This window comes from Onychomys torridus, chromosome 10, assembly GCF_903995425.1.
Source record: "Onychomys torridus chromosome 10, mOncTor1.1, whole genome shotgun sequence".
In the NCBI taxonomy this organism is placed as follows: domain Eukaryota; kingdom Metazoa; phylum Chordata; class Mammalia; order Rodentia; family Cricetidae; genus Onychomys; species Onychomys torridus.
The window spans coordinates 60,947,550-60,974,284 of NC_050452.1; the positions used below are offsets into that span (position 1 = coordinate 60,947,550).

The 26,735-nt window shown below is 36.5% G+C and overlaps 1 protein-coding gene across 11 annotated transcripts in view; it reads right to left on the reverse strand.

Moving 5' to 3' along the window:
• Slit2 (slit guidance ligand 2) overlaps window positions 1-26,735 on the reverse strand; it is a 344,297-nt gene that overhangs the window by 17,614 nt on the left and 299,948 nt on the right. For 6 of the 11 annotated variants that reach the window (XM_036200664.1, XM_036200668.1, XM_036200670.1 and 3 more), the window contains 5 exons: window positions 24,548-24,574; window positions 11,766-11,859; window positions 6,151-6,288; window positions 5,819-6,059; window positions 4,488-4,618 (listed from right to left, as the gene is read on the reverse strand). In XM_036200664.1, coding sequence (XP_036056557.1) covers window positions 4,488-4,618; window positions 5,819-6,059; window positions 6,151-6,288; window positions 11,766-11,859; window positions 24,548-24,574 — 631 coding nt within the window. The remainder of the gene's footprint in view (window positions 1-4,487; window positions 4,619-5,818; window positions 6,060-6,150; window positions 6,289-11,765; window positions 11,860-24,547; window positions 24,575-26,735) is intronic. The other 5 variants (XM_036200674.1, XM_036200672.1, XM_036200673.1 and 2 more) reach the window with 1 other exon arrangement.

Sequence of the window (26,735 nt, forward strand, 5' to 3'; positions counted from 1 at the left end):
GTCACGGTATTAGTATCGAGTCCCTCTGTATGCCATTATCTAAATTCAAAAAGCAGACATGGGGCCAGAACCTGGGTTCAATCATTCCTTACACAGCTCACTTCATATTTGTTGTTGCAGATCAGATCCCTATAGATTGTGAGGCAATAGCAAAACAATCAACCTTTGGGGGGAAAAGAGCCTATATGTGTAGCATTTGATGACTGCTATGATAGAAATATTGAGGACATGGCTGCTATCAAGACAACATCAAGCCTGACATCACACATTTTAGACATAGGAAGAGATATATGTCATGAGCTTTCAAAACACAGCTTAAGTTATTTTCCTCACACAAGTTGTTATTGAAGTCTACTCCATGGAATATAGCATTGCTTTGGAGTTTGTAAGACATGTAAAATTTCACACCCTGGAGACCCCAGAATTAGAAAGGAGTGGAGGGCCCCAGCATAAAATTTCCCCCTACTGTTTGGTATTCCTGGTGCTGGGAATCTATATTCTTCTTAAAAGGCCACCACAATCTGCTATGGTGATATAAGAAATAAACTGATAATACATGCTACTTTATTAGTACTGAAAAAAATACATCTTGCTTTTCATCAACACCCATAAAGATATATTAACTACTTTCCTAATATTTTAACACTATATTTTTATTTTTATGAACTTATGTGTCTGTGTCTGTGTGTGGGTATGTGCTCCTGAGTGTGGATGTCTGTAGAGGTTAAGGCACAAAGACCAGGAGCTAGAGGTCCAGTGGTTCTAAGTTTTCCTTGTGTGGGTGCTGGCAACACTCTGCAGAAGCAGCTTGTGCACCTATTTACTGAACTCTCTCTAGCCCTCATAATTTATAAATAGCAGCTGATGGAGTTTACAAAATTGTTTTCTTAGAAAAAGGACCTTTGTTTAATCAATTAAAAAATGTTATATTTTTATTAAAAACAATGTTCTCTTTAACTAGATTAGAAAAAATAACTTTGAAGAAAAACATATCAATCTATATCTGAACCTGCAAATTATTCTCTCCTAATTTATTTAAAAAAATAACTTACATCACAAGTGAATTTTTTAAACTACAAAACAACACTATAGGAACAATAACTGGATATGTGATTGTTTTTCTCTAATATTCCAAAACAACTTGATTTTGATCAATGTTGAGAAGGAATCAATCAAATGATAAAGTGTACATGATGGAAAAATTAATTTTCATATGCAATTTCCTCATGAGCACTAAGCAATACATAATGTAGAAAATGTTGCTCAGCAATATGAAATTTATATAACAAATCATAAGCAAGGAAACCAAACACAAATAAAAACAGTTATCTAAAATAAGAATATTTAATTACATTCTTTAAAGCAACAGTACATACTTTTAATAATGTTATAGAGAGTTGATAAGAAAAAGGATTTGAACATTTAATTTAACTGAATATTCAGTAGCTCACAAGAGCTGATTACACAGGTACAATTGATGGAATTTTACTAAAGCAAGGCAGAAGTAGAACATGTCTTTCAAGACTTCTAGAAAAGGGAGAAGAAGTAGAAAGACTGTACCATTCTCTGATGGTTGGAGATAAGCTTGAAAATCAGAGCAGTGTTTAACTGCACAGTGGACACAGAATGAAACAGAGGATGAGAAACAAAATCATCCCACCCCAGATGCCACGAAGCCAGCCTGTGAATAAAGACTATGATGGACACTTGGCTTCATACTGAAGAGAATTTTTTTAAAAATGTATTTTTGGGGAATTCTGAATCTATGATGTCAGTAGTTATTATTCATTAATTTATATTAATTATATGGATACTTTGCTTACTTTTGCTTCCCAGAACAATCTTATAAGGAAAGTACTATAATTTATTATCTGCATACTTAGGCAAAGACCAAAGGATGATGATATGTCTAACACACAGTTTCCAGGGTATTGTCCTTTTTTCTATTATTTCAAGATTTTTTTCCAAGTGCTGATGGCATTCAAATTGTTGAAAACTCAAAATAATGTGTAGTGGCATCCATGCAGAAATCATACTTCTACCCATCCTTTTTTATATCCATCTTTACTTGATGTTAATACCTGGAATACAAATATCTGTATTCCTTTGCTCTCCTCTGACACCATTCATACTTTTTATCTTTAATTTTTTTCTTGAGACAGGGTCTCTCTATTATGTAGCTCTGGCCATTCTGGAACTCCCAGTGTAGATCAGGCTGGACTTGAGCTCACATAGATCTACCTGCTTCTGCTTTCCAAGTGTTGGGATTAAAGGCATGTGCCACCACACCCTACCTCTACTTTTTATTTTAAATTGAGTATTACACCTTGATAATCTCTCATTTTTTTGCAAATATTTGCCCATGTTTTTCTTTACCCCCCTGCCTTTTTACCTTTTGGTCCTTAGCATATTAGTAATTTTCTTAACATTCAAGAATTTTAAGTTAATACAATATAATACCTGAACTTTTGGTAATTGTTACCTGTCTTTTTAAACTATAAAATAATGTAATAGCTTTCTCAAATTGCATGTTTTAATTTGAGAAACAAGAATTTAATAGAACCTATTTGCCAAGACCCAATAACACATGTATCTATTATATAATTTTCCAACAGAAACATGATCTTTTAGTTTTAAATGGAGATTGGAGAGTATGCAACATAGCATTCTTTTTATAACTGCACAGCACACATACTATTTTTAATTGAGGCAAAATAAATGGCAATGAATGTAGAATCAAACAAACACAAAATGCCCTTTCCAGGAGGTTTTCATTTGGGTAATATCACTTGGGTTCCTCCAACTTATCTAGAAATATTTTGTTATATTTTTATGTGAATTCTAGCTTTTATATGCCAACACAAGAATCTTTACTATGGTTTAAAAGAGTTTTATACTGCATCATTGTCATGAAACAGCAAAAAATAAAATAAAATGAAATGAGCCATTAGATTATGAAATCTTGTTACGGGCTGAACCACTATATAATTTGAAGTTTAATGATACGTAAAATGTTGGCAATAATTTATCAACATTTGGAGGTGAAATAACCATTGTATTCCACTTGAAAACCAATAATTATGTGTCTGTGTCTATGTTCTAAATAGCCCCAAGTGGGCTAGCTAACCACTAGCTAGCTAGATCAAATTCTACTCATGGCTGTAAATTGTAATCTACCTTCCCAGAATTGTTTATGAAGGAGCCAATAAGCTGTGAAGGCTTTTGAAGCAAATTTATATATATACACAGATAACACGAATAAGATTGGGATCACTTACTATATTTTATGTCAGAATCAACAGCCAATCACTTGTAGCCAAGGGTATTTGGTCTACAGATGTGTTTTGTTCATAAATATGGTGCTCTAAATGTGAGTCAATCTGGGTAAGGTGACACAGCTCTTTAATCCTAGCACTCATGAGTCAGAGGCAGGTGGATCTCTGAATTCCAGTCCAGCCTGATTCATAGCGAAAGTTCCAGGACAAACAGGACTAAATTGAGAAACCCTGTCTTGAAACAACAACAGCAATGTGAATCAATTTTTCTAGGAGAGAAAAATTCATATTGAGAAAATAGATGAAATATATATATATATATATATATATATATATATATATATATATAATATACTCAGACGAACATGTTTACATGACAGCATCTGAGTAGAAAGATTTGATTTGATTTCCCTCTCATTACAACCACTTCTATTACATTGCCTACCTCAAAATTATTTGTCATACAGGAATATATACTTACAAAGCCAGACCTTTTAAAGACTGTAAGAGTGAGAACATAGTCTTTCCCTAAACTTGACTTGCTTAATTCATTTAAGTTATCTGTCTAGAGAAACTATGTATTAGATTATGATCCCTGATCTAAAGATGATTTGTACCTTTATTTTTACATTTGAAGTAATTGAGTGCATGATCAAGGATTATTGATACTAAGGGAATTAATTACAAAGCCTATTGCAATAGCTTGAGTGCGTCATTAAATTCATGCATAAAATATCTAACCTCCAATGCAACAGTGTTGAAGGATAGGGAAGCTACAAGGCAATTTATGTCATGAGGGCTCTGTCTTCACTTGGGTAAATACTGTAGCTTCAAGGAGTGGGTTAGTTAGCATGAGTGGGTCCCTGACAAAGGGATGGGCCAGCCCCCTCCCCTCCCCCTATTTCTGGCACATGTTCCCCCTCCCCCCGCACTTTTACCTTCTACTATAAGATGATACTGCTAAAAGGTACTTCCTTGCAAGCTTAGTGTCCTTATCTTGGGTTTCTTAGTTTGAAAATTATAAAAAATAAATCTCTGATTTTTATGTTACTCGATCATAAGTATCCTGCAATAGCAGTTCATAAAGTTCACTAAACCACCTGCTATCACCACAACATTCCCAGCCCTTCCCATTATAGAATTTTTTAGAAGAGAAGCAGTTCTTCATTGAACAAGGTTTTTCACCTTTACCAGTAATTGAGAGATCTTCACCTGTAAATGGCCGAAGCCGGGTGAGAGCCGGTGTCATAGCTGGCTCGTACACGCCCTCGATAGAGTTCCACAGCAATGTGGTCCTTGTCACCCTTATAGAGGAGGATGCCGCTGTCTTCATCTGTGGCAATCTAGTAGGAGGTAGCCCTGATGTTAGGATGCACAGTCAACCAAGTGTATTCATCCAAAGAAACAGGCAGCTAAGTGAATGAGGGCTTTCACTAGGGTTTGTCTCGTGGCTATGAGAAAACAATGCTTGTTGAAATTACTGCTTAAAGGCAACTTGGCTGTGAATTGTTCTGTTGTAAATAAATCCAAAGGAAAAAAAAATTAAGAAAAGCAGTCACAAATATTCAAGGAAACCTTTTAGATGTCATGTCAGAACTGCCTTTGCTGGAAATTTTCATGTATCTGTAGTTTTGGTTTGTTTTTCTCCTACTCCAAGCTTTATTACTGGCATATACTACATGTGACTATATTAAGCAAAATGAATTCTCAAAACCTATACAAAATTATTTACACTCATGTCATGTGTAGGGAGGAATAGAATATATTTGGTTTTATATTGCTTTTTTTTTTCCTTCTGGAGGGCTTTCAAAGGATTTAAATGTAAGTTAGAATTTAAAAGTCCCAATAGCAGTGAACTTCACATTGTTATTCAATGTGGCAAGCACTAGAAGGTGGATGGTGTGAAGAAAGATATTTAAAGCAAGATTGCCCCCTCCCAGGGTTCTTGGGTCCACCCCTATTGTTGGTGTCAGATTACAAAAATAAGAAGAGGGGGGAGCCTCTAGGAAGTAGGTCAAAGTCGTTGAAACTGAAAATATACTAAATATATCTGCTTACTGATTAAGCAAGTATGGAGCCCCAATTTGTCCAAATACTCTACATTTATTATTCCTAACCTAGTACCAGGTATACCTTAGGGGTGTGAAAGTTTTGCTTAATGGTAATTGTCTTAGTAGCAAGAAATAAAAATGTCTGTTAATTTCATGCCCTTTCCTCAAGGCTCTGGACAAGGGTGGTAGCCAGGTCAAGGTGCTACGTCTCAGCTGTGTGCTTGTTAGCTGCAAGTTTCCTAGGAAACGTCTTTCCCCTGTGCAGAGAAGTAAGGGCAGAGCCATACAATTACCGGGCAAAATACCTTCACTTAAAATGTAAAATCAAGTGGCCACTTAGTTGACCTCCCCCCACCCCTTGCAGTGAATTAACATGGTTGCTCTTGAAAGGAAAAAATCTGAAGCTTTTCACACAGGGAAGATTTCCTTCACTATGTCAGACAGCTAAATGTGAGCCCCAATCAGGTCAGCTCCTTGGAGGGGACCTCTCACCTGAAGTGAAATGTTTGTCTGAGGCCGAACTTTGGCTGAAGGAATCTGCAGGTAGGACTGTTTGTTTACAAAATTCACACTGACCAACTTTTCACACTTCTCTCCCAAGTAGCCAGGCAAACACTGGCATATGGGTTCATTGGTCCTGATGATGCACTGAGCTCCGTTCTGACAATCAAAATTATCACAGGGGCTGGTTCGAGGGAGGACCATAGGTGGAGAAAACTCACAGAACAAGCCACTAAGAAATATGAAGAAAAATTAGATTAGATTAGATGTGCTAGGGACCTAGAGATATTTCCCTAAATACTCATGTCTCATCAGGACCTCACCTGTAGCCTTCAGGACAGATGCATGTATAACCATTCACTGCGTCAGTGCAGTGAGCACCATTTTTGCACTTATTATCTTGGCAATCATCAAAGTCAATGTCACAGTGTTCACCAATGTATCCTGGAGTGCAGTCACACCTATTTCAACAAGGAGATAAAATTTTAAACTATGGACTGAGCCAAAAGATCACAGAAAACAGCAGCATTTCATCTGGATAAAATGATACCCTCTTAACATGAAAACATAATTAATAGATGGCTAAATAACAGCACAGGCTACACTGTGAAGCATGGCTTGCTCACTAGCTGTCAGAAGAATGGTGCTTAACTCCTTGATGGTCAGCTCTGGCAGTAAGGGATCAGGAGTTCATGACCCTCTAGAGGGAATCACATACATGGTTTACAGACTACTGTAGTCCTCACTTAATCATGGTTACAGCTACCTATGGTGTAAATTCTTCATTAAGATTCCAAGTACAAGCAACAATACAACAGTATGTGTTATGTTGTACATCCTTCCAAGTAGCATCAGATTCTGTACTGTCAACTCTGTCCAGTCCTGAATATTTATCATTCACTTATGCATTCTGAATATCCCTGAATATCTACCTTCCCCATAGGAATGAAATCACGTCTACTTTTACAGTGTTGAAGTATATATGTTCAGGAAACCCTTAGGTAGTAGCCACACTCAATGTCATTACGTCTATTGCTCCCATCTTATAGGCACTGCATCATCTCACATATCATAAGAAAGAAAAGAAATAGAGTCTAGTATAATACTTGAGAGCAAGGGAATACCACTGCATAACTTTTATTATGGTATCTTGTTAAAAGTTTTGCTTTTAATTACTGTTCATCTCTTCTTGTACCTACTTTGCCAGCTGTATTTTATCTTTAAAAACTATAGGAAAGAGAATCTATATGGGGATTAGTAGTGCCTAGGTGTTCAGGCATTTCATAGATGAAGGTCATACTCTCATATGTGTTATGGAGGTATAGGGACATTGGAACTTCTATAGGTATGGCCACAGATGGGGATAATTCTTGTGATAGCCCTCTCCATCCTCCACTCTTTCCTCATGACATGTTCCTGCTGTGATTTATTCAGTTTAGGTAACGGGGCTTCCATTAGTGTGTTTCCTTTGAGTTTAAAGGAGGGTTCATTTCTATATTATGTGTGTATACATATACATACACCCATGTTACCACCCTCACACATACACACATATACATGACAGGAAACCATGTTTTTATCCACAGAAGTTGGGCTTTGCAGTTACTGATAACTTGTAATCCATTCTGCCTTCATTGTTAAATGTGTATTTTTTTTCCTCTAACAAATCAACATTTATATTTTCTTGCTTAATGAAGTATTTCAACATTACCACATAATGTTTTAATATATGCACACATTGGGCAATGATGCTCAAAATCAAAGTAGTTAAATATCCATCACTTCACTGTGGTGGTTAGTATTGTCTGCTTGACAGGGGTCACGTGGGAGATAGGCCTCTGGGCATGCTTATGGGGAGGATCTAGTGTACATGGATAAAATAAGAAGGCCCACTCCTGGTGGATAGTGCTGTTTCCTGCCTGGCCTCCCTGACTATACATGAAGAGAGGGAACTGACCAGATGTCTGAATTCACCTTTTGTCTCTGCTTTCTGATTGTCGGTGTGATTTTTATTTATTTATTTATTTATCTATCTATCTATCTATCTATCTATCTATCTATCTACCTACCTATCTATCTATCTATCTATTTATTTATTTATTTATTTTTGTTTTTCTAGACACGGTTCTCTGTGTAGTTTTGGTGCCTATCCTGGAACTCACTCTGTAGCACAGGCTGGTCTTGAACTCACAGAGCTCTGCCTGCCTCTGCCTCCTGAGTGCTGGGATTAAAGGCATGCACCACCACTGCCCGGCCCTGTCGATGTGATTTATCCAGCTGTTTCCAGCTCCTGCCATCCTAACCACCTGGCTATGATGAATTGGACATTGAATTGTGAGCCAAGGTAAACTCCTTTGCCTCTAAGCTGTTTTTGTCAGGCTGTTTTGTTACATCAACAGGAGAAGAACTTAATGCACCTCCCATAATTACCTTAACACTTATTTATTTGTTTTTTACTATAATGGCAAGTGTAACTATGATTGTATTTCTTAGCAAATGTATGAAGCTGTTAACTGTAGTCATGTTTCTCCATTAAGTCTCAGAACTCACTCATCTCCTCCCTATGGAATCTTAATGTTGGGGACTAACATGAGTCCATTTTCATTACACCTAAATTGTGGCATGATACTTCGATTCTATGAGTCAACTTTTAAAATTTCAAATGGAAATCTTGTATCATCTGTCTTTCTTTATCAAGCTTATTTCACATGCTGTAAAACATCATTTTAACTAAGGCACATGAGTCTAAGTATCCTTCTCTCATCTATAGAATGGCATAATAATTTCTACTCTACAAGCATGTGAAATATTCAATATGATGCTGTGTATAAAGCCATTAGCATATTGTTCAGGTATCTTCAAGATCAATAAGTGATTCACATTTTCTTAACTATGAGTCTTGATAATTCTAGAAAAGTCTTTATATGTATTATCTACTAATAATGCAGTATTACATAAAAATTTTAGTGTTTAAGTGAATAAAAAGTTTTAAAAAATACCTGATTGAATGTGGCATTACTGAGAGCCAAGGGTATTGTCTAAAGATGCAAAATCAGGTTATTTACTGGAGAGCTGATGTATTAAAACAAATGGGAGTCCAGTTCTTCTAAGAGAACCATTCCAGTTGCATGTATGGTTTAGAAATAAAATGAACTCACTGTGTAAGCATGTTTGCACTGAAGCTGGCTGGTTTTAATACTAAATCACCATAAAGTGAAGTAAACAGCAAGTCTGAAACTAAATGGACCCTAAGTGGTCATACACATTCTCAAATAGATGGATGGGGCCCTGGAAGGGAACTTCCATCAATGTTAATGTGGGCAGCGCCACCAAAGTGCTGAGCATTAAAAAGAGAAGACACACTTTGAAATGCTCTGAATTATTTATCTGAGAAAAGAAATCAAAGGAAAAGATAAGAGAATCGTACATTTACCACAGTAGCTGTCTAGGAGATATTTTATGCCCTCTTTTTTTTTCTCAAACTCTATTTTTTAAGCCCTTCAGAAGTAGCAGCTCTATCATGACCGATTATTCTGTCTTTCTCTTGTTTTAAAGCAGGAAGGAACATTTAAATACGAATCCCCTAAATCTTCTATTACCAACAACGCCCATCATATCTCTTCAATTCTACTATCTGATGAGGGGTGCAAGAGGAGCTATAGAATATAAAATACACTGTTTAGGACTCTAAATGCTAACTAAGAAAGATGTATTCTTCAAAATAATGCTTATGGCATATCACGCTCTAAAAATATATCAAAGCAATGCAGGAGATTTATGAAATGTATAATAAAGCATGAAAAGTAAAACCAGCTCTGTTAGCTTAGTAATAAGAAAATGAAATTGAAGTAACATTTACAACTTGTCCAAACAATCTCAGTAAAGATTTTCTCTCCTGGCTTCCCCTTATTCGGTTTTCAAGACCATTTTCTTTCTGCAGCTATACTTCCCACAGTGTGCAATTATTTATAAGATGGGAGTAATAGTTCACACTCTGACTTAACCTGTTTTCAGCTCAACTGCATACAGCTATAAAATGAGCTCGTGAATTACTGATTGCTGAAAGCAGTGGGCTTTCAAATCAGTCCTTCCAGACTCCAGCAAGCAAGACTCTTGAGAGTGTGCAACCTAATTGCTAGTAATAGAGCATGCTTAATTAAGAATCTGTCCTTTGTTTAAGATAAGCTCTCCTTGTTTAAAATGGTTTCCATTAAGTCTTACTAATAACTTGTCTTAGAATTACACAAAGTCCTGTGAAATCTGTTTATCAGATATGGTGTCCCAGGAAACCATACTTGTTAATTCTCTGCAAAGTGGTGTCACTTGATCCACACAAGTGATGTATTTTGTCTTCCCAACGTCAACTGTGAGCAGATCCAAGCCAGTGGGAGTTAAAACAATTTACCTACAGAGTTCTGTGGAATAAAATGCAATGTAGCATTGTATATAAAATAAAGGAAAATTAACAAGACTTTTGGTTTTTGGCTAGAATTTTAAATTAAAATACAAGGAAAGGTGGACGCAGAGGTCTACATTCAGTAATGAATAGAATCAGTATGTGCTGCCATTATATGTATATGTTCTAAAAATGTAGATTTTAAATAAAATTGACTGATAATATTGTCAAAAGAAAACTCTACAGTTATTCCATTCAGTTTATCCTTTGACAGTAGACACGGCATAAACACCAGCTGATGAAGCAGAAGAGGTCTTTGCCACTTGTCTTACGTAAGGATGGATTAACGACTGACTAGAGCTGATCATTCCCCCAAATCTAGTCTACCCTCGATTACAAGTCCACTGTGTTACTAATGAAGTAGACAACCTGCTAGTAGGAATATGGCTTCCATGAATCATAAAACCGCAAAATAGCAAGTCCAGTTTCAGCTCTACCAGTAACATGTGGGCTTTGCACAGCTATCTGACTTCTCTGGGCTAATATTTCCTTGTGTTTAAAACTATGAATTCATATTTTTGGTTGTGAGCCTGGCCTTTAACAGCTGAGCCATCTCTCCCATCTTACCACAACTTGGTATGCCATGACTGGCTGATATACATGGGAGGCCTGCCCTTTTCTGAAGAGAAAGGAGGAGTGGCTGAGTGGGAGGGGATGCTGTTGGCCAGGACTGGGAGGAGAGGAAAGAGGGAGGGAGAAATGTAATCAAGCTGGGGGAAAAGTCAATTAATTAAAAATAAAAGAATACTTCGAAAAATGAAGAATTTAGTCTAGATGTTGTTTAAGTTACTGTCAGACCTAAAATTTCTGGTAGATGCTTAATATATTTCAAGGTTGTAGCAAAGTTATCATCTAATTTGGTACCAAGCATATTTCTGAAATATTGCTACAGGGGAAATGATTTTGATAAATTTTTTAGCTCACTTGAGGGAGCTCTCTGTGCAGTGTGAATGGGATGCCTTAGATCTCAAGAACAAGGTTAATAATAGTCCTTATCAATAATTACAGAAAGACAACAGACACAAGACAGAAATATCTGGCGTAGCCTGGTTGCAGTGCCATGGTGTTTTCCCCATCCCAGATAGTCAATTGACTGTTTTAGATCATAGACTTTTCAGTTACATCAAAATCAATTTCTCAGTTTTAAAGTAAGTTTACCTGGTAGATGTTAGAAACTTAATTGCATTGGCCTTTAAATAAACGCAAGGAAGCCTGTTCAAAGGTTGTTCCATTCCATAAAGGGCTTCCTAGACATTGTAGTGAACAAAAAGTTTCCCTGTTGTTGTTTTCTAGAGTGCTAATAAAGGTCCATGATGCACAGGAATATTTGCAAACCTGTCAAAAGCACTAGGGTATATGCGACCCATTTTTAATCTTTGGCAAAAGTGTGAAGCTAAGGATCGTGGAGGAGACAGGTTCCTCAAAGAAACCCTCCGCCTAACCCTCTACTTCACTGAAAGCCCAAAGTGGCCTGAGACTTACTTGAATCCCTTTGGCGTCAGGATGCACTTGGAGTCATGCTGGCAGGGATTCAGGTCCTGGGCACAGAAGTCCAGCTTTTCCTCACACAGCTCACCTGCAATAGGGGAGTAGTGTTAGATCTCTAAGGAAGGTGGCAGGCTTAAAGTCAGCAGGCTGCATCACAGCTTATAGTTGAAAACAAAGCAAAATGGGGGATTCCTACAATATTTGGGGTCAGAGGATCACAAGTCTAAGCTCAGTACTGGCTCTGGGGCTGAATGGGCTCCAGGCTCCAGGCAATGCAGATAAAGTAGTGTGTGGTTTGTATGGGACCCTTTAGCTATTACTAGATTTGGAAAATGACATTTGAGTGTTTTTCATTCTTCCTTCATTAATTTTTACATTTAATCATGCACTATCTTTAAATTGAAGTATAAGATATATACACAAAACAAATGAACACCAAAACTATTCATAAGTAACCCATTCAAAGTGATCAGCTTCTATAACCAGAAACACATTTACTTCTGTCCCTGTAGTCAATCTCACCATACTTCTGGTTAGTCCCAGAATAGTGACTAGTATCTTGACAAGATAATGGAATAGTTGTACATATTTTGACCTTAGCATAAACAGGTAACTTCATATGGAATAATGTGGTGTATGTTTCTTTTAGTTTGATTAATTCTGTAGTTTTATGCTTGAAAACAATCTTTCTGTTATCTTAGGTCTTCTAAGTTTAGAAGAAAAGTATTTTGGTTCTCTCTTATATGTCACTAATAGAGATAAATGAAATACATACTAACCACTGCATTGTTACATAAAGAAAAAGAAAGTAAAAGTAAATATGAGAGAGGAGAGAGAGAGAGAGAGAGAGAGAGAGAGAGAGAGAGAGAGAGAGAGAGAGAGAGAGAGAGAATACACTTCTCCAGGACTACCAAAAAGATTAAGAAGTGTAATTTTTATCAATGAACAAACTATGATCATAACCATGTAGATAGCAGGTACTCTATATAGGCCTGCACTTTTGAAAGTCTATGAGGAAATTTCTTCCAATGATTTATGCTGTTAATATTTTAAATACTTTTGGCCATGTCTAATTTTCACCAAAAAGATTCTCTAATCATGGTGTAAGATTAGAAAGGCAATATTTTTAAAGTTCTTTTTATCACCCTCTATTTTATTTATAAATTAGCTTTTCAATTGTATTAGTTCAGTAAAGGAACAAATCACCCACATAAGCAGTTGTTCACTTCCTCCAAGAATGTTACTTCATTAGTGTGTGATTTTAGGAGCTGCGAGGCAGCCTTCTGTTGCAAGCCTGTTCTTTGACACAGTACACTACTCGTTAACATAAATGTGTGCCATTAAATGAAGACCATTTATTTAGACTTCAAAGAACTTTTTTTTATGGTGCAAGTATACAAATGCACTCATCTATTATTATCAGTCTACCTTTCCATATTCTAAAAAATAATATTTTAGTACATATAATATTCTTATTGTACTGAAAGTCTCATTCATTTTTTTCCATGAGAATTTGTGGGTCTCTAAACTTGTAACAGAAAAGTTTGACTACATACATACATAGTAAGGTACTTTTAAAACCATGTTTTTAAGGTTTGTAATTTCAAGTACCGCCACTCTAAGAGACTTTGACGGAGTAGCTTCATTATATTCCACAGCCAGGGAGGGATGTGAAAATGATCTGGGGGTACAGGGTGTTTATAATAGTCTATATCAAAGAGTCTGGAAAACATAATAGAGAGTGAACATTCAAGATAAATGAAATTATTAATTCTATGTACCTTTTAGTTTATACCTAAATATGATGTTGCACTACAAATAACTAAGGAAGGGCAAGGAGTTCTTTCCTTTTTCGCTTTAACCCTGACCCAGCCACTGAAGCAGGGTAAACCATAGCTCATCAAGACTGTGGAGTCATGGAGATAAAGTGAGCAGCTTTGCCTTCAGGTGGTTCCCAATGCACAGAGAAGAATGCTGAGCTGGGAAAAGAACACTTAGACTGGCTCTCATCTCCATGTGAAAACACAAAAAAATAAATAATTGACCTTCCCTTCTTCCTGAGGAATTTCTCCCTAGATTCCATAAGTTAAGGAGTAAGGCAAGAGAAATGTCTCAGAAAATGCTGGCTGAACATATTGCCAAATGCTTTGTGGATGGTTTTAGAGTGAGTATTCAAACTTAAATAGGAAAAGAAACCCTAATGTCATGTACATTTTTATTGTCTTTACATGAATAACATAAAAGTAGTGGTAGTCATTACTGAAGTTATACATAAAAATCCCCCCATGTCTCTCTCTCTCCCCCGTGTGTGTGTGTGTGTGTGTGTGTGTGTGTGTGTGTGTGTGTCCAATACATGGCTATCCACCTGACTCTGATAAGATTGGCTGATTACCTTAAAGATAAACAGGCTCTTGTAATCACTGAGAAGCTCCACAAAAGCACCTGGTGCCTGTGATTACCGTTTAACTCACCTTTCCAGCTCCATCTACCTAGACTTTTATCACTGTGGTCTAGTCATCATTCTATAACTTAATTTCCCATGCTTGAGCGAATGTTTCTTTTCTCTTTTGCTTTAATAAGCTCCTCTTTCATTTAAGTCCTCAATTTCCTCATTCATGCCTGTAACATGAATTTCTGATAAGGCTCTAGGCTTATGCTGTTATATATGTATTTTATATTATTGGATTTCACTCAGTCTTTGACTGTATCATCATGCAGAGCATCAATCCTGGTGCTTTGCTTTTGCATCTTCCTAGGTTGTGATGTACTAGGTGCTACACTCAAATACCATCTACTGAATAAGCAATAGTCAAGGCAGGAGTTCCAAATAGTCTATTTATAGTTAAGTTAGCTTAGTTTTTAAATTTTTACATGTTTTCTTACTTTTGTATACCTCAATAATCACTAATAATGTGGCTAGGCTCTTAAGTTTGGACATTAAATTTTGCCAGATTGAATATTAAAGTAAGTGCCTTTATTGTTTAATCCTACTTGTTTTTAATTCTGCTACATTTGCAATTAGAGGATTTTTAAAGTACAACTAGTGTCTTGAAGTGTGAGTCTTGTGAAGCCGGGAAGTGCTGTAGGATGTCTTTGTGTATGCCGTGAATATGTGTTGCTCTGCTTGGTTGATAAATAAAGCTGCATTGGCCTATGGCAAGGCAGGATGGAGCAATGCAGGAAATTTCAGAGAGATAGTGGGAGGAGAAAGGAAAGGAAGGAGACATTGCTGGCACGATAAATAAGATGTGAAAATAATGAGATGCCATGTGGCAACTTATAGATTAATAGAAATGGGTTAATTTAAAATATAAGAGCTAGCTAGCAAGAAGCTTGAGCCATAGGCCATCCAGTTCATAATTGATATAAGCCTACGTGTGTTTACTTGGGTCTGAGTGGCTGCAGGACCAGGCGGGACACAGGAAAACTTCCAGCTACAGTCTTTGGAGTTGAGAGTTTGAGATGGGAAATAATATAAATTTCCTCAATAGGTGCTGAGCTTTGCATGCACATCCAACCATCCAGGGGAAACTGTACAAGAATAATGGCACTCTTTTTCAGGAAGAATAGGAACATGTACTCTAGCTGTAGTGAAACCAGTGACTCCTGATTTATTATTGAAAAGTCACCCAGCCCTCATATAATGAGAAGAGTGTCTCACTTAATTTTTTAAGTATATGTATCCAGAACTAGTTCACAGTAGATAAATAATAGAAAATGAGAAAAGTAGAAAGAAAACCCATGCGTGACGCATTATCAATGGCTGCCCTTCTTCTTGAGAACAACAGTTTCAAGATGACAAGAAGGTGGGCATATTCTGATTCTATTCTATAAGGATTGGACTGTGATTTACTGGTCAATCAGCAGGTCCCTATGCATTTAGCTTGACATGAGAAAATGTGTCAGTCCATTTGTTTGGTTTAGTCCAATGTGCTTGAGTGATGGTTCAGTGGCTGTACCTATCCATCCCCCAAGAGACAAGAACCCAGACAAAATTTGACTTTGTGAATCTCAGGAAATCTAATTTGCTTTCTCCTTTGAATTCCTTAAAGTCCCAATGGTGAAGCAATAGTATGGGATACTGTGGTTTTTTTGGTATTTGTGATTTCCTTTTACATTAGATGAGCAAATTAATGTTACCCATGCACCACTTTTCATCATGGTAAGGAAAGATGTTAACAAACTGTTGCTATATATTTGTGTTGCGCTTGCATATTGGAGAAGACAGAATGAACCATGATGGTTGGTGCTAGGGCTGTCATTTAGAGCAGGTAATGATGAATGATACATTGTATATAGTCATAAGATAGTTTGCAAACAACAACCGTCCATCCCAAAGACAATACACCACATTCTACATGTCCTAAAAAGAGGTATTATTATTATTTTTGTGACAAAGTCATGCCTATTTTTTTGATCACCTTCTCTGGGTACATCTGAGTAGTAAAAATTTGGGTTAGAAATGAACAAATTCTACATCATACTGCAGGAGCTATGAAGAAGCAGGGAAGAATGGTACCCATGTAACTAAGAGAGTACGATTCCACTAAGCCCCACCCTTGAGAAACGGCTATAAATCACTGGTTACTAAGCCATGAAAATAGTTTCCTGTATATTTTGACTCAGTGATAATGTGACCATTCATCCTGGCTTGCTCAGGTCAGTCCTATTTTACATCTGCTCTTTCAGGATACTTACTGACCACTATTCCAGTACACTTGCATAGTTTACCTGGCTTGGATGAAAAATGTGATGGTCACTGCCTAGGTGGAACAGTTAAAAACTGGATCATCAGAACTTATAATGCCTGATTTGGACTGAAGAGTAACCCATCAGAAGGAGATCCTGGGAAGAATATACCCTTTGCGTGTGTGTGTGTGTGTGTGTGTGTGTGTGTGTGTTACTTCTTGGCATAGTCTTCTGCAACTATATGCAACATAAAAGAATTTTCTGTTTGAAATGAAATAGTTTCATTATTCTGGGCCTTTGCTCTTCGTTGATAAAGGAGGTTTTAGAATTGAAGATGAAAAGTTTAACTGTGTCTCTAAAATAGCCCTTTTATGAAAGAAAAATTATCTAAAAAGATGGATAATGAAGATAGGAAAGTAACAGAGAGCACTACACTCAGCTAGACAATACAACATTATTTCATTCAGTAGGAGAAAGAAATGTCAACATGTGCCCAGAGTCCCTGCAGTACGAATAAAGCATAGAAGAGATGAAGCCCCAATACATACTGAAGGCTCTTCTGGGAAACCATACCTGGAGTGGGCCTTAATGCCTGCTTTATTGTGCTTAACTGATATTACTATTCTTTTTGTTAAATACAATAGGCTCTTCTGTTTATCTTCCCTCTTAATTCCCTCCTCATATCATATCCTTTTCTTCAAATTTTTTACTGCAACTTACTGAGTAGTCTTTAATATTTGTTATTTTTTTTTACCAGTTTTCTTTGTAAAACATCTTAACAAATATGTGAATTTTCATAACACCACATCTTTATTAAACAGGCTTTTACTTAATTAAATTAGCACTTAACTTAATGCATTTACTTCTTATAGAATTTATAGCATTACTATAAGGCTAGCAAGGATTTCCTATCAGATTTACCCTTTGCACAGAAAGGTAGACTGTTGCCTGCTAGATTTCTCCAATGATATTTTAGTCTCAAAATGTCACTGCCAAGACATATAATCTGACCAGCTTCCTTCCTCAACTTCAAAGAAGTTTTCTTTTATATTTGAGTTTACAATATAATTACCTCAATTCCTCTTTCTCTTTTCTCCTTCCAAACTCCCCAGTGTACCCCTGTGTGCTCTCTTTGGAATACATGGCCTTTTTTCTCATTAATTGTTGTTACAAGTATATATGTATACTCATATACATATATATTTCTAACTACATGCTCAGTCTATGTAGTTGTCATTTGCACATTTGTTTTCAAGGCTGAACGTGGGTATTGGATAACCAAGTGGTGTGCTCTTCCTGGGGGAAGACCATTTCTCCCATTCTCAGCATTCTTGGATTTCCTACAGTAGTTAGAGATGGAGGCCTCCTGGGGTTTTCTTCATTCCCTTGTATATTGCTATTGTCTCTGTTGTTCTCATGCTTGTCATGTTGTGAGACTTAATGAGTTTAGCTCCTGTCATTAGGAGGAGACACAGTCCCCCCTCCAACTCCCTGGTCCTCTGGCTCTTACACTCTTTCTGTCCTCTCTTCAACAATGTCCCCTGAGACTTAGGTATGGGTATGTTTGTAGATGTAGCCACTGGGACTAGTTCCCACAACCTGGCATTAAGAATGGTTGTGGTTTTCTGCAATCGTCTCCATCTGTTCAAAAGAGAGGTTTGCTTGATGAGGGGTGAGGACTACACTTATCTCTGTCACCCTGTATTTTTTTTTAAAGCCAATTATGTATCAGACCGTGTGAACATGCTTGGGTTATAATGGTCGACAATGAAAAGTGTCTCCCATTCTTGTGGAATCTGTGCATGGGGGAGAGAGGAAAGAGAAACATTAACTCATTATATCCAACCATGTTTCACAATGCCTCTGACTTGAATGCTCAGTAAGAAAGGTTCCTAATGCTCTCAAAGGAAGAGGCTGTGGGGGAAGAACAGACTGGTTTTTCTGAAAGGGAGAGACTTAAAGAGATGTCAAGTGAGGGACAGGGAGGTTGTGGGAGCTCCTTGTAGAAAGGTAGAGAGTGAAGCTATGAGAGGTCAGGAGTGAGCCAGGGAGAACAATGTTCCAGGGGAAGCCATATAGTCAGCAATGGGCAGTGTTTTCTAATTTAGTTACCTTAGCAGATGTTAAAAAAAAAAGGAAAGAAACATTTCAAAAGCTATGGACTATTTTCTATCCAGAAATAATTAGGTCATTTTGTACCAGGATCAGTATTTCTGCAATTTTCTAACTCAAATTCAGCGTTTAAACTATTGATTTATTTTTAATATAAGATGGAGTGATACAAAAGGGCACTTAATTAGTAAATGTGTGAGAATCTATCCAAAATTTTTAATACTCCAATGTCTACAATAAAAGGGAATTAAAAGACTATAACATAGTTTTGATAGACACTCAATTGGTAGTTTCTACTATTGTTAATTTCTGCTAATTCAACTAGATTCATTTCTCTGTTTGCTTAAAGATATATGATCTGGAAGGCCATTCTGAGAATTGTGGATGCATGAATGCACTGGAGGACATGAGAGATTGACAGTGCAGGTTAGTCTTAAATCTGTTCAAAGTAGATTTTTTTTGACTGTATGGAGTATCATTAATATTGATATGAGGGAGAGGGAACACAGGGCAGCAATCTGAATAACTGAATCAGAATTCTCGTGTTAAACATAGTCAGTTATGACATTGTTTAAACACAGTTGTAATAAGGGAGGAAGTCTGGTTGAATTCCTAACAGAATTCCCAGGATACATACTTCTACAACACATCATTCTTCAAATGTTTGTGCTTTCACTTCTGTGTAAGGAAAGCCTGGATAGACGGCACTAATTTTATCGTATCTGCATTAGATCTGCAAGGGAAGATGTTGAAATAAGCAACCCACCTGATAAAGCCTATGGTATTTTAGTCTTTAAAATATACCATGTAAGGGCAAGGGCCTCCTTTATGTACAGTTTTGGAAATCTCCATTCCCATCAATCATGTACTCAGCAGTTAAAAAAAAAAAAAAAAAAAGCAATGTGAAAGGTTAGTAAGGGCTTCCTTGCTTCTTGTGGGAAAATACTTTTTAAATGCTAATGAAGGCATAGAAGGCACAGGTGACCTAAAGGAGCAGAAGTGTAAAACAGCTGGAGATTGTGTTCTGTGGCACACACGCCTTGACCATTACCCTAGGTCGGCCATCTGCTGCCTCTTAGACAATTTTATATTTTCCTTTGCAGAAAAATGATTACGACTGTAGAAAATCAAGGAGATGAACCCAGGAACAGAGGGAGGGCCTGTGCATATTAGCCCACAAATGGCATATCTGAGAATGGTTAAAATGAACAGACCTTCATGTTCCTCTTTGCCAACTTTTAAGACTGAAAGCAGAATCTAATGTGAGCTTTAGATGTCCCACTAGTTCTCGATTGAGGAAAGCACAGTCGGCCTTGAGATCCCTGGGGGATTGCTCCAGCTATCACTGCTTATACTTAACCCCTTATGTAAATAGACTAGGATTTGCTTAAACCTAGGCATATCTGTAAAGATTTATTATATTGTTTTTCAACTGTGTGTGTGTGTGTGTGTGTGTGTGTGTGTGTGTGCGTGTGCGCGCACACACACGCTTGTGTGCGTATATGTGAGTGCATGTACTTGAGCTCATCTGTGTGGTTTGTGGATGTGAGGGCAGTGCCCAGGATTCCAGAAAAGGGCATTGTGGGCAGGGGGTGGGGTTGAAGATTTAGCTCAGTGGTAGAGCTCTTGCCTACTAAGCATAAGGCACTGGGTTTGGTCCTCAGCTAAAAAAAAGAAAAAGAGAAAAGAAACAGGACAGGAGAGGTCATTGGATTTCTTGGAGCTGGAGTTCAGCTGGTTGTGAGACATGTGATGTGAGTGATGGGAAACTGAACCCAGGTCTTCTTTAAACACAGCCAGTGCTTTTAATCACTGGGTCATGTCTCTATGTTCTTGACTCACACACTGTAAACCAGCTCTGGGTTATGCAATCTGCCTAAGACAATGTAAAAGCAAATGGTTGTTATGGTATAGAGTAAATAAGAAAAAAGACATATATATGTTTAGTTCAGAGGTCATTTTTGTGATATATTCCTGATTCATGGTTGGTTGAATGTACAGATGAGCAACCTATAGACATGAAGAATAGACTGTGTTTATGTTTTTTTCTTATTCATTAATTTAAGTTAGGTCTATGTTACATACTGTATTTAAAAATTCAGTTTTAGGCACCAGAGCATATTAGCAAAGTAAAATAAATGACAAGTCTCCTGTGTAAATATTTAGCATTCTTGCTAGTGACGAGGACAATGACTGACCTAATTTCTGTCAGTAAGTGAGGGGTGATTTATGAACAGTAGGTTCCTGAGGATTCTCTTCAATAATCTGCTTCTTTTTTGGGGGCCCACCATTCTGAGACTTGTTTTCTCAATTAGAAATAACTAATTGACCTTCAAGATACAACTATGAACTATCCAGATGGCCCTCATTTTCTAAAGTTAATGAAGTTCAGTCATTAGTATAGGAGTAGAGGGTAGTGGTGTAGAGGGCTGTGGCATCTTGAACACACATGAGCTACTGACAGCTGTTCTCTCTCTGAAATGTGCACCAAATGTGGTTTACACATGATGGGGGTTGTGCTACAGGTAAACTGCATGAGATAAAGTGAATTACAATTCAGCACAGAAAAGCTCAAGAGAATGTGCTACATAGACAAGCTCCTAGATGCTTCATAGAATGAGAGACTGTGTGTGTGTGTGTGTGTGTGTGTGTGTGTGTGTGTGTGTGAATTTTTGTTTTCTAAATTAAAGTATCAATAGCTGTTCAATCAGCTAGATCCCACACAATGTAATCAGTGACAAAGTCTATCTCTAGAAACATGTTTAGTTGTAAGTGTCCATGAAATATGAGAAGCAATGGCTTTGCAGCAGCCATGTCTATGACCTAATTTGAACCTGCAGCTTAGAACTACAGATAGGATTGGCTAGGTGAACCTCAAAATGCTTGGTGGTTTTGTATCACTTTCAATACTTAGCACAGTGTCCTGCCTTAGTTATTTTCTCAGCAAACATCTTGTGCACTTTTAGATGGAAAACCTTACCTCTCCAAATAAATAAACCTAAGAAAGGGGTGTTTTTTAATACTTCCTCTATAGATGTCTATGGCTGAAGAATTTAGCCAATTTCAATAGCTACTGCAAGTCCAAAAAATATTAAACTCCCTTTTCAAAGTAAATAAATCTAAATTAGATGGAATAAGACTGGTTAAGTTAAACTGTTGTTCTGGAATCAGTGGGCACTGCCTGTGAACTAATGAGAGCAAACAGTTCCTCTAAAATGTTTTATGAAATTCAAATGCATTTAAGAGAGCTCTGAAAGGTTGGAAGATGAATAGAAACCACACGACCTTGCAAGACTGCCAAAGTCCTTTCTCCAGTTAAAGTGGTTAAAGGAGATTACAGCATTAGCTTTCCTTATTGGAAGGCCTTAGCTATGTCCATAAGCAATATTGACCTTGAAATGCAGACCTTGCATATTTCAGTGTAGAAGAAACAATGGTAGTCCCCTCTTATGAAAAGATCACAAATATTGAAAATGATGCACACATAGAGCCTAAAAATACTGCCAAGAGCACTTCAGCTTTCAAAATGTCCTTGTCCAACACATTCCATATGTCCTTGTATAGGTGTCAATATTCAACAGCTAAGATAAATGACCACCTAGCCCTAAATATAGTGTGTGTATTTATGATAAGCATAAAAAGTAAAAAACATAAAAATAAATGTAGTGAACAAATATGGAAACACCCATTTATGTGTACATTTCTCAGGTAGAGCTATCTACCACATTCCCATTCTTCTGCCAGAAGCAATGGCAAAATGCAAAACCTGTCTAAGCAGTCTGGTCCCCAACATTCCAGAACTATGAAAATTTTTTCTTCTCAATGCTTTCCTATAGATTCTTTACTTGGTGGTTATTCTCAAACATCTACATGGAGGAGGACAGGAGTCATTAGTCCTGTATCATAGAAGAAAATAACTGAACCAGAGAGACCCTAGGTCTTATAGATATTGGTTCCATGATATGCAGTCTAAAGACTAAGCATTTCCAATCCTCTATACCAACTATCAACTATCATGGGGAGAAGTGTAACCTCATTCTCAGAATTATTGTTAAGGCACTGATTAGGTCCTTTCTCTAATTTGCAACTAGTAACATAAATTGCCTTCATGCATTTGAGTTTTGGGACCACAGTTAATTGTTTCAAAGGTCCACAAGGATGATTGTGTCTAGCAATCAGATGAAACAGCAAGGAAAGCTTGTTTTGCATAAACAATTAGCAATACTGTGTGATCTGAAAAGTAGCTAAGACTAGAAGTAGCTTCAAGTGGGCAAGTTCCAGTAGAAGGTACTTAGGTTACAGAGGATCCTGTAGATTCAGGTAGACACTATACTTACTTTGTGTATATTCTTGAGTAGGGTACACATTGTATCATACAGTGTCATTTATTTATAATGCTATTCTTCAGCATTTTACTGTTTGTATCTATAGACTTATAAATTACTGCCATTTCAACAATCCACAAAGGTTTGCTTTTAAAAGAAAATTAAATCAACAGCAAATTCTTTGCAATAGCAGATCTTTTATAAATATAAGTGCAAAATATAGTCAACACATGGTGACTTAAAGCAATGCTGCACTGACAAGCTTGTTTGTGAGAATGTGTACACATTATTAATTGAGTATATAATTTATGCTTTGATTTAGAGATACAGTTGGCCTTAGGCAGACCATCAATGTTTTTTGTACTTATAAAATGTAAAGATGAAACTAAACCAAGGAAAATACATTAGCAGATAGAGAGCAAGCCATATTTTTTAGTCTAACAGATTAAGCCAATTTTTATATATTTTTCAACTTTACTCTGCATACAATATGGCTAATTTAGCAAACAGAGTAATCATTTGAACACAGTAACAGAAATGGAAGAGATACTCTGTATCCCGAATCATCCTTATAATCCTGCAAGTGTTTCCTGTACACCAGGACCCATCAAGACTAGAGTATACTGTTGTTTCTTTCTCTTGGGACTTGGAGTCTTTTAGAAACATGAATGACTAAGAAGCTTTACCATTAGTGAGAACTCCTAGTCTTTAAGATACATGTTCATACAACACATGCTTTCAGTATGGCTAGGGAGCTACCAACTGTATGCCACCTTCTTGGTTCTAGGTGTTTTGAGGAGCCCGGTGACTACACTGATGTTAGTGATTATACACCAATCTGTCTAATGACTGAAGAAAACTGCTTAGAACTCACTGGATTTAGTAACATCAATTTGACAGTTTCACCATATAAATCATCCTCTTGGACTTCGTAATATTTGTTTTGTAAGATGTTTCATATATAATACACTGTTTATGCATGCACATGTATAGAAAACACATTATCACCACATTATTTATATGTATATTAAAAACATATATATATATATATATATATATATATAATTTATTTTTATTTTTACATTTACTCTTTTTTGTAGTTCTAAGGTTGGAACCAGGGTCTTTTACATGCTAGGCAAGCCCCTTATCATTGAGACACAACCCCATTCATATTATATAAAATGTTTCAATTATTATATACATTTTCAGATATTTTTCACAGTAAATAATAGTAAAGTTATGTACTTAAACTTATGAAAAAAGTCTTCACTAATTTAAATGCTTTTACTTAGTATACATACTGTACTAAATGACCTATATTTTTCATCATATAAATAATACATTCTTATGAAATACTTAAAAGTGTCAAACATATAGACAAGTAGGAAATAAGATCTAATTTTTAGACAAATTTTTCTCACTCAGGGTGATTGAGGAAAGTAGAAATTAAGTGCATTTCAGTGAATCATTTTATACTGTTCATGCAGCTATGCATGTACCAAGGATCTCTATGAATGATTTGATATAGCGCTTTCTGACTTCATCTCTTGTCAACATCTTCACCCAGCACACCCAGTAAAATCTAGTAGCTTTAGAAGATGGAGAAGGACTAAAGTGACAATCATAATAGACTTAAAAAGAGCAACTAACCTTTTTCCACCTCATTCAGATTAGCAGCTGGCAGCGACAAAGACAGAAGAGACAAAACACATTTTACATTGCAATACAACAGTAGCACACACAAAGCCAACGCGCAGCATTAACAACAGAGAAGGCAGGGTGAGAGAGCAAACTAAAGCCAGGCTTAGACTTCTTACCTACAGCTGGCTGAACACACAAACATGGAGAAGAATAGGGCCAGAGGAAAAGCCACTATAGCAAGCTAGAGATTGGCATCTAAATTGGGTGACTGACACCTTAGCTTTACTGTAGTAGATGTGAAGTGAACATTAGTGTAGAGCGCCAGAGACAAAATGGGAAAGTTAAAGAGTTCTTCATAATTTCCATAAGATTGACTCTGATAATATATGTGCTCAGTTAATATGGACAGTGCTATTGTGCTGAATAACTCTATTGAATAGAAAAATCTTGAAATGTGACCAGACTGTACATACTTCTACATGGCCCTGTGAGAGTAGGATTATTGAAGACACATATTCTTGACAAAACAGATCCAGAATTAGGACAATTGGAAAACATCTCCCAACCTAATATTTACTTCTGCAAAACTATTTTTCCCAGATCAGCTTCAAATCTAATACTATCTAAGAAAAGTTTTCTAGGGATTCAATATTGTAGCCATACCATATTCCTAAATTTCAGTTTATACATTATGATTTAATCTAACTTCAAGAATTCCTCGAAAACTTTCCTATAGAAAATGTTTTGTTTTATGAAAAGCATACATAAATAATTAAGAAAAACAAATCAAATCCCCAAATCTCTGAAGCTAAATTAAAAATACAGAATTATTTTAAACAAATTTAATATTTCCAAATGCTTATTTTTATTTTTTTCATATTTCACATACCAATTTTAATACAGAAACACAGGGAACTAAATTTTCAAAAATTGACCTTACATGAATAATACTAACAATGAGGTATCTTCTACCTAGGAGAGCAGAAAGTGGGCCTAGTATGTAGAGAATAATACATCTGATTATTAAAATGGAGAGGGTCCAGTAAAATGTAGATAACAGAAAAACACTATTGACCCATACAGCTTATGTTATCCATCTTTATAGCAGAGGAGGTCAAGAAATAATTCATCAGCTACATGCACTGATATTTGGTTACTCTGTGTGTAACTATACTTCTATACACGGCTGAATGTTGCTTCATCTCATTTCAAGTATTTCTAGCTCAGATTTATAGGCTATTTGTCATTTTCTTATTTCCTTGTCAGATTCTTTTCAGATCTTTGAATTTTCTCCTTTGTCAAGTGTTAATCTTGACATAGATGTGAAATGAAAGCATTGTCACCATGATGATTTACAAGCTTTCCTAGTGAAGCCTTATTTGTGGCTATCAAATAGAATTCATGTTTTCATTGTATGCCTTTCAGATGCAGAGTTAAAAAAAATTCAAAGAAAAAAGCAACTGGCAGCTTAGATCATTATTAAAACAAGTGTAACATTATTATATTCTGTGAGGATAGAAGGGCTTTTTGTTCTCAGAACTCACACGTATAAATCAAATTCCATCTTAAATGTAAAATAATAAAGTCATATTATAAGGAAATCCCGCTGTTACTGCAGACATGAGTTAAACAGGACACAAAATTCTAGATTCTGACTTAAGCTTCACTGTAGGAGAAGGTCACCTATATGCCACCAATCTCAGAATCTGAAAATGGCTGTTTGACATTTTGTAAATGCACTCATTTCAGATGTGCACAAAACTCTACATTTAAGAGATGAGTTATGAGTTCATCCCATTTAGATATCTTCTCTATTGCCAAGTTGTCAAGTCCATCATGACTCAGGGGACTCAGTCCAATGTAATAAAGGTAGGGTCTCTGTTCTATGTCATGCACATCTCCACTTCAATATTTGTCTTGATCCTTTGCCTAAATTAAGGCAAAGAGATATTTGTAATAGCTACAAGTAAACTGAGCAATGTTGTGTAGGTTCTATTTCAGAGCCAAATGCTTTTGACAGATAGACATGGTGGGAGTCCTTCATGACAACTTTTATGAATGTCACATTTTGGCAAGGAAATGGTTTAGCTAAGCTTTGAATTATTGTGATATAGCATTAAGAATGACATCTGGCATGGTTGGAGAAGGGATATTGTGTTACACTTCTCAGAGGTGGGCACACAAAAATGAATTCCTC